Source organism: Paralichthys olivaceus, chromosome 6, assembly GCF_024713975.1.
Source record: "Paralichthys olivaceus isolate ysfri-2021 chromosome 6, ASM2471397v2, whole genome shotgun sequence".
NCBI classification, from domain to species: domain Eukaryota; kingdom Metazoa; phylum Chordata; class Actinopteri; order Pleuronectiformes; family Paralichthyidae; genus Paralichthys; species Paralichthys olivaceus.
In genome coordinates, this window is record NC_091098.1 from 19498318 (window position 1) to 19506474 (window position 8157).

An 8157-nucleotide genomic window follows, 5' to 3' on the forward strand; every position below is an offset into this window, starting at 1 on the left:
TTGAGGTCCCAGTAAACAAGTTTATTCTTGTTACGTCAGTACAATACAGATATGCATTTCTACTGCTGCCGTATGTTGATAATCAGCAGATCCACACATATTTTCTGGTATATGATTATAAATAAAGACAAAAGATGTTCAGTGCAACGGGTACAAAGGGAGAACAGGGCTTGCAAGAAATGTGAGGATAATGATTTCCTTTGTGTGCACGCTTTTCCGTTTTATAAAACAGATTCATTTTGATTATGGCAGTGCAGAGGAAGGGAGAACTGGAAGTATCCATAAAACATTGGGAGATAGCAGCAAAAATTGTGAAGAAGAAAAACTAGCTCTACTGATGTTTAACTTCCTGTCAGACTGCGGTAGCAAAGCCTATCCGATTGTTGCGACGGTCAAACTCAGTGTAGTAACGGGCAATGAAGTTGGCCCCCAGGATCCAAATGGGGCCTGTAGGGGGCGGCACATCCAAGCCCCTGAATGTCACGGTGCAGACATCCCCCTCTATCTGTGATTGCTGTTGACACGAAGAACGGTTTTAATATATTCAGCCAATGTAGCATTAACATTTACAGAGGTGAAAGAATTATTCAGCTCAAATAAAAACTGCGATACATAACACTTGCACATCCAAAATTAAGCTTGAGAAAGTACCGACGATTTATCAGAAAAATCTTCTTAGATAATTAAAAATAAATGTACTTGCTAAGTACACATGTCCCCTTTCACCAAGTTAAATTGTGTAGCCCAAAGGTCCGGAAATATTTTAATTTGGTTTTTATCTAGTAAACCGAGATCAAAGATAAGATTTTTTTCGGTGCCTCAGGGCCTCCTCTGGCTTTGTGGTCAGTCAAGTTATGAATTTCTCATTTGTTCAAGTGCAGAAAGCTAAAATACCAGCACCATTCACCTGATCTAATGACCCACACAACCCGAAAACATCTGTGCGGGGTGCGGAGCATCTTATATTGATAAACTGTCAGATAATTATGCAGTAAAGAGCATACTTTCTCACCTTGAATGTCAAATAGTGTAAAGCTAAATGAAATGGCTATATCTAATGTAAAGAACCTGAAAATGGTATCGAGTTTTGTTACATTTCAAAAAAAGTATTGGTCATGCTTACCCACAAGATGTAATCCTCCTGAGTGAGTGAGTACTCCTGACCACCCAGGTGGAAAGTGACACTGGGCAACGTCTTGACAATGTCACAGTTGACTTTGTACTGATGAACAACACAGAGCAATGGGAGATGACGGGTACTGATTTTTTTACAGCCCAATGTTTTTGTGGGAAACCATGTTGCATGTGTAAGAACTTACTCCACTTTCATCCAGCTGTGCTCCGATGGTTTTCATCAACACAGACACAGAGGAGGCAGGGCCCGTGATGTAGGAGGAGCCAGTGTCGATTACAGCTGTGCAGCCCTCTGCACAAAACATCATCTCCGTCCCCACAGACACACTGACAGCATGAGAGAGGTTGAAAATAAAACAATAAACCAGGCATTTCCGACACACTCACGCACACACACACACACACACACACACAAAGTGATGATCTTACCCTTTCATGGTGACTTCCCATTTGCCCATCTCCCTCGTGTGCATGTAGTTGAAGTTTCCTGTGTAGTAGTTTGGGTCGGTGCCCCCGAGGACCAGCTCTCCACCAGGGGAGTGTTTTGGGTCCCTGAAAACATTCCAAAAAAAATCACATACGCTCACTGTGGATTCTAAAGCTGTGACTTTCATCAACATGCTCCTTCAGCATCCTCTCATTGTTTTGATGCTTCTCTTGGGAAAGAAAATATTCATCTTTTATTCTCAGTTTCCTCTGAACTAATTGAGCTTATTAAATCAACACGGATTAAAAGAAGTGTTAGGAAATAGACAAACATTTTTCTATTTTCTCAAAACACCCTCTTGTCTCTTTCAGATCCAGATAACTCTTTATTACAATGGTCTACCACTTAGATCAAAAACTAAACTTGACAAAGGTTCAGACAACACAATGTTAGTCTATTCCCCTACTCCCCCTAAAGTCTGTTTTTATACTAATCACTTTTTATGTCTTCTATTTCTTAAATGAAAACTATCTTTCTCATCTGCGATTCCATACAAAACAGAAACTAGAGGAGCCAAGTTGCCTGAGTTCAGCCCACCTGCTGTAGTAGACAGAGAAGACCTCCTCCTTGAGGACATGCTGAGACATGATGCGATCAAACACTGGTGTGATGCCATCGATGGCCGAGTTGGGGTAACCCATCCCCAGGACTCCGTCGAACTTGGCGAAGATGAAGGGCATGGCAGACAAAGAGGTGGCCTCAGCAAACACCTGCACTACAGGAATCCCACCAACCTGCAGGAAGAAAAGCAGCAGAGGTTCAAAAGTTTAACGTGCAAGAGGAAGTTCAAGCATTTCTAAAGAGGAACCACCTATTTTCACAAGTCATTGATTTCAAACTCACCACGACCACGTCTTCGCTCAGAAATCCCCTAATATTTCCTGAGGCGTACTGGATGGAAAATCCGGTTCCATTCTCAACATAGGTCCAAGACTTGGAGGCATCGTACCTGTTGTGAGTAACTAAAAGTTCAAAATTCATTTGAGTCATAAAACCACCATGTATGTGGAAACTTTATTGAACAATGTCTTCTTCAACATCTAATTTATATGAAAATAAAATCCTGTTTACTTTTTATACATGCATTAACAGATGCATTGACCACTTGAGGGCAGCAGAAACAAATTGTGAGCACAACACTGCTGTATCTTGACACTAGTAACTTCACTTGCTTACTGATTATTAAAATAATAATATAATAATAATACGGTTTTTTGTCAAGCTATTTTTTTAACAAAGTTAAAAAGTGCTTCACTAGAGGGTAAAACACAAACAAAAAAGGAAAAATTATAAATTAAATTAAATTAAGATTAAAGCTTTTTTTTTTTTTTTTTAAGAATGATTTTTGGAATGATTTCAGTTATGGCAGAGTTATTGGGCCTGTGCTGCAAAAGCTTGATTGCCTTTAGTCATCGGTAGAAGTAGACGTATTGATACGTCAGTATTTTGGGAGCAACATTATCGTTCAGCTGGAGACGTTTCTCTGGCTCGTTAACAAATATAAGTCAAATATTCACTCTTTTTTAGCTGTTTGTGTTCTCTACTAAATCCTGAGGGAAACATTAGTGTCCAGTTGAAAACAGCTGTCTGCTGTGGCTGAAACTGATGCTGTGAGAGCAGTGACAGTGACCCAGAACAGTAACATAAACATTATGATTACAATATATATATATATATATATACATCTATTATTGCTTCAGGTGATTTTTCCTGCTTGTGTGTGTTCACATAGACACTTACAACAGGCAGTGGAGAAAGGCGAGCAGCTGTGTGAGGGCACCCACAGGTTGGCTGAGCCTGTGTCAAATACTACGTTGAACAGCTGGGCCGGGGAGCCGATACTGATTTCCCCAAAGTATTGAGTCTGTTGGGAATAAACAGACAGACAGAGTAAAGTATGATATCATTTCTGACTTTGCCAAACCAATGACCTTTTAATGCTGTTTCTCCTAAACCTCTTTTCAGTCTGCGATAATGTACATGTGTAACTTGAGGGTATGTAATAAGTCACGGAGGGAATAACTCAAGTGAATACTTTGAAGCGCCAATTCAAAGGCAGCCGGCTCTGCAGCTTTACTCTTTAAGACGTTTTGACTGTCATCCAAGAGAGGTGATGAAGCCTCTTGGATGCATCGCCGCTTCAACCTTTGAAAACAAAGTCTGTTTTTGTCTTCAAGAGTAGAACCTCAAATCCAGCTGTTTTGACTAGATTTCCTGTCATCTGCGAGCTTCAGAATCCTCTACGAATCCAACACATTCATAATAAGCTTTAAATAAGACATGCAGCACAATTTAAAACACCCAAATGTGTCTTACATCCAAGTAGTTGGTTAGAGGTGTGGGAACAGTCCCATTGTTGTTGCTGTCTACTGTGCTCTTCTGGGCCAGCTCAGTCAACACCTGCTCTGCAGAGACACCCATCTCCCACAGAGTCTCTCTGATGGATGGCATCTTCTTCAGGGTGACTCTGGAGACGAGTGAGCAGCACAACACATCCTCAGGCAACTTAAACAAATTCCATCCCAAGGAGAACTTTGGAGCGGATTTCTGAAGAAATACCATATTGGATATATACAGTATGTCTGGCCATCATCTCAGTAAAACAACAAGCCTTTAAGCTGTCAGCACCTGGCCGGAAAAATAAACCAAGACACATCTACCAAGGCTGACAACATTAGCTTTTATAATGAACCAATATAACACACTTGTTTTCCAGTCCGCAATTGTTTTGTTGTTTGCTTTAACTACTTTGCTGTAGCATGTTTTCTCCTTAGCGAATGCAATTAAACAGTAAATCCTTCCTGGTATAATGCGTTCTCTCTTTAAATTAAAGGTAAATGCATTTCTTACCTTCTCAAAGCTTGGCTCGTGGTCACGGTCAATGATAGAGCAACCAAACACATCCAGTAATTCAGCAGCAGTGCCATGGTGACTTCTCTGTCGGTATATATAAAAATTACAGGTCAGAGATGAACGCTGTATATGCAACGTTGTTTTTTCTGATCTTGTGAATATTACACGTTGATTTGATCGGAGTTAATGAAAGCTGCTACTTTCTGTCTGTGCTGCCTGGTCCCTCCACTCTTTTTTATATCATGTCCTCTTCACCATGCTCTCCCCAATGGGCCACTGACTCCAGCTGGGAGCAAGCCTGGAGGTGATCACTTGAAAACAACCTCGGCTCCCTGCCACCCACCCACCCCTCTAACCCTCTGCCTTGGTCACACAACCCCTCCTGTGATAAACAGGGCCCAGTGAGAGGTCTGAACTTTGACCCCTGGAAAACAGTGGAGACAGAAAGCAGGGGTGCGGGGCTCCTGAGATTGCTGACGTTGGTAGGCCGGACACTTGGTCCGCGGCGCTGTGAGAATCTTAGGAGCTGGGGAATGAAAGATGCTCTGAGCTGTCAGGGAAGATTAGCTGGATGTTGTTTACTTAACTCAGTTACACATCATTTCAGAGCTCGGCTGCTGCTGCGGGTGGTCCCTCACAAACATGTACTTTTAGACTTAATGTTTTTTTTGAAATAAAAATGAGATATTGTTCAAATGTTTAGAGTCAGATTTTATAGTTGATAGAATTCAGCTTATCTTATCTCTTTTTCCCACAGTCAATAATTACCTTCCTGTCAAGGAGGTTATGTTTTCATTGCTGTCTGTCTGTTTGCCTTCCTTCCCTCCTTCCTTTTTTCTTCTATCTGTCTGCCTGTCTGTCTTCTGTCCACCAGTCCAGGCACCTTCCTAAAGTGCTGCCCATAGATGCACTGTATGAATGTGTCTGAATGGGTTAATGGCAAACTGTAAAGTACTGTCTAACTGTCTATCTACTTTCATGTCGGCCTTCCTTCCTTTCTCCCTTTTTGTCTGCCTGCCTGCAGATGCAGATAAATACACAGATCCAAAAATGTTTGTTTTTACTCTTTCTGTGACATGGCGAGATGGGGTGTTGGCTTTGGTCGCGGTATGTGCAACCTGTGAGCGTCCTTTTAGTTATTCTGTAGAACATACAGGTTTTACAACTCTCTTTTTATTCTACTTTGTGTAGAGATTGTTCCCCTCATGTAAAGTTCAAAGCAGCTTGTGCATCACTTAAGTATTTATATTCAGATAAACAGGCAAAGAGGGAAGAAAAATACACATCTGTAAGTTCAGCTCAAGGTCTTGGAGATCTTTGGCAGGAGATGGGTCCCGAGGCACAGGAGATTGACCATATGTTGCATTTTCACACTCTATCTCTATCTATCTGTCTCTCGCTGCAACGTTCCGAATCGACAAGGATGAACATCCAATCGTCCTTGTCTAGTTCTCAGCGCTTTTTAAACTGCAGGGAGTATTGCTCCAGTATCTGGCCTGTCAGGCCGGGATCGTACGTGTTAGTGTTAGTACTGTACCGACCACCCAGTCGAGCCAGGAGCTATGTGGGGGTCTACATCAGGCACAACCTAAGACAACCATGGCAGAGGTCAGAGGTCAAACACTGAGATACCCCCTGTGGGCAGGGCTTTCAGAAAAGGTGATAGCGTGGTCCCACACAACTTATAAAGACAGTGATGACTTACAACAACACTGTGTTGCAGCAAGTTAGACTCTTTATAATTTAAAAGTGGTGGTTATTGTTTTTTCTTGTGTAGAACTTTTCAAAATCATCATATGGAAGCAGTCTCCACCTTGACTTGCTTTTTCTAATAATTTTTAATACATTTTTCTTTAATGTGGCAATAATCAGTATTTTTCTGAACGTATGACATATCATCGCTCATTCACCCACAATGTATTGGTTCTGGTTCCCCTCACCGCCTTAAAGTCAAGTCGCTTTTTTTTTAATAGATTTTTCAGATCTTGATGAAAAAAATCAGGCAGGTTTAGGAGACATAAAAAGAAATAAAAATTTGGATCCAGTGAACCTAAATGTGGTTTCAAACAGGGGCTGTAAGGCCCTTGTGGAGGTATGCACTCTACTTGGTGTCTTTATGTTTCTGGATGCTGTGCACAGGGTTTTTCAGACTGTTTTCACTGAAAGCAGCGTCCTGCTGCTGCTGGAAATGAGACGAGACAAGCGATCTCAAACAGTGAGCTGCTTGAAGGTTACTCAACAGCCGTTGGATAATCATTTTCATCTGATGGTCAATCAGTAAGAGCTCATATTACACAGTCATTTGATTCATGATGAGTCATTATGCAGTTTGATGATTAAGAGGCATGTTTACCTGTCTTATCTGTTCTTCAATTAGCTCTTCTGTTTTGACAAGACCTTTTGGAGACAATCTCACAGACATCTGACCCTTGACCTGCTTGGCTACATGGATACCCAAAAGTCTCTTTCCCACACTGCCTTGAGAGACACATGCGTCACTCCTGACTGGCCTCCCACCTCTTCTGCTTGTCCATTCCAATGGCTGGCCTGGGAAATGTAAAACGGTCGGCTGTAAGATGATTTGTTTGAACTTTATGTTTTTTAGTGTCAGTCATTTTGCCTTGGAGGCCCACTCGTCAAGTTAATAGTCATGAGCTGTACTGACATAATCAGAAGTATATGGCCATCAAGAAACTTTCTTAATTAGAAAAAAAAACCAAAAGCCAAAAAAGTAAATGTTATGAATGACGAGGCAGTTACAAGATGTAACAAACGAAACTTTGTTCTGCTGACAGACACATATCAGAGGCAGAATTCACGTAAGAGGATCTTGTGAGCTATCTATCATGATAAGAAAGATATGAAGCAGAGCAGTGGATCTTTGCAGGAAATGAGAGTCTAGGGAAGTTATCACTCAGGCAAACAATCAAGTCTGACCCCAAAAATTCAACTCAACTCTTTAAAACCTGACCTGGAATGAGCCTATAATGTTTGGATGTGTTTGGCTTACTGCTCGCTTACTTTTGTCTTCAAGACAGTTGCTTCTTACAAACAAAGGCACGAAAAGCAGAGAACAGTAATTTGGTTTCACTGATTTTGTGCCCAGTCATGATTTAGAATGTGAAGCCAACGAGCTCCCAATTACAAAGCACGAGACTGTGAATCCATCTGGAGGCAGTATGTATGCAAATATGTGGGACAAGAGGTAAAACCAGGAATTTGAGATCAAACAAGGAAGTAAAATATATTGAATCTAAACTGTATTTATATCCAATAGGAATGTTTGATTTTATTATGATCATTCATTAAGTTTAAAAAAAGGTTTCTTTTTCTCTTAGTTCTGTCTCTGGTTCTCTGTTGGTGAGTAAACATGCTGTATAATTTATGGCCAGCAGGGAGCAGCATTGGACTGAAAAACACTATGTTTGTGTGTGTGTGTGTGTGTGTGTGTGTTCCTGTACTTATCCGTTTGTGAGAGCCTGCAGAAGGATTGAGTGTTAATACTTTGTTTTAGGGTTAGGTTTAGAATTTGGTTTAGGTAAGGGTGAGAGTTAAGGTTGGGCATTCAGTTTGGGTGGTTAAGATTAGGGTAAGAGGCTAGGGAATGTATTATCCACACTAAGATAGAAGTACAAACGTGTGTGAGAGAGAGAGAGAATTCATATCTATCCTAATAGTCAGAA

The 8157-nt window shown here is 41.1% G+C and overlaps 1 protein-coding gene across 1 annotated transcript; it reads right to left on the bottom strand.

Annotated features, from left to right (window-relative positions):
* Positions 1-4749, bottom strand: ren (renin). Its single transcript, XM_020095997.2, has 10 exons — positions 4675-4749; positions 4472-4558; positions 3938-4088; positions 3362-3485; positions 2465-2583; positions 2159-2355; positions 1564-1686; positions 1320-1461; positions 1124-1222; positions 1-514 (listed from the first exon to the last, which is right to left on the bottom strand). Exons 2-10 carry the CDS (start codon positions 4546-4548, stop codon positions 353-355), a joined length of 1194 nt encoding a protein of 397 aa, XP_019951556.2. The 5' UTR covers positions 4549-4558; positions 4675-4749; the 3' UTR covers positions 1-352.
* Positions 4750-8157: the final 3408 nt, after the last annotated feature.

Bases quoted from the DNA above. Each gene is read 5' to 3' on its own strand.
- ren (XM_020095997.2), bottom strand. From the start codon at position 4,548: ATGGCACTGCTGCTGAATTACTGGATGTGTTTGGTTGCTCTATCATTG. The intron at 1,687-2,158 runs GTGGGCTGAACT...GAATGTTTTCAG, and splicing joins TTCTCTGTCTACTACAGCAG to GGACCCAAAACACTCCCCTG. The intron at 515-1,123 runs GTAAGCATGACC...TCGTGTCAACAG, and splicing joins AGGAGGATTACATCTTGTGG to CAATCACAGATAGAGGGGGA.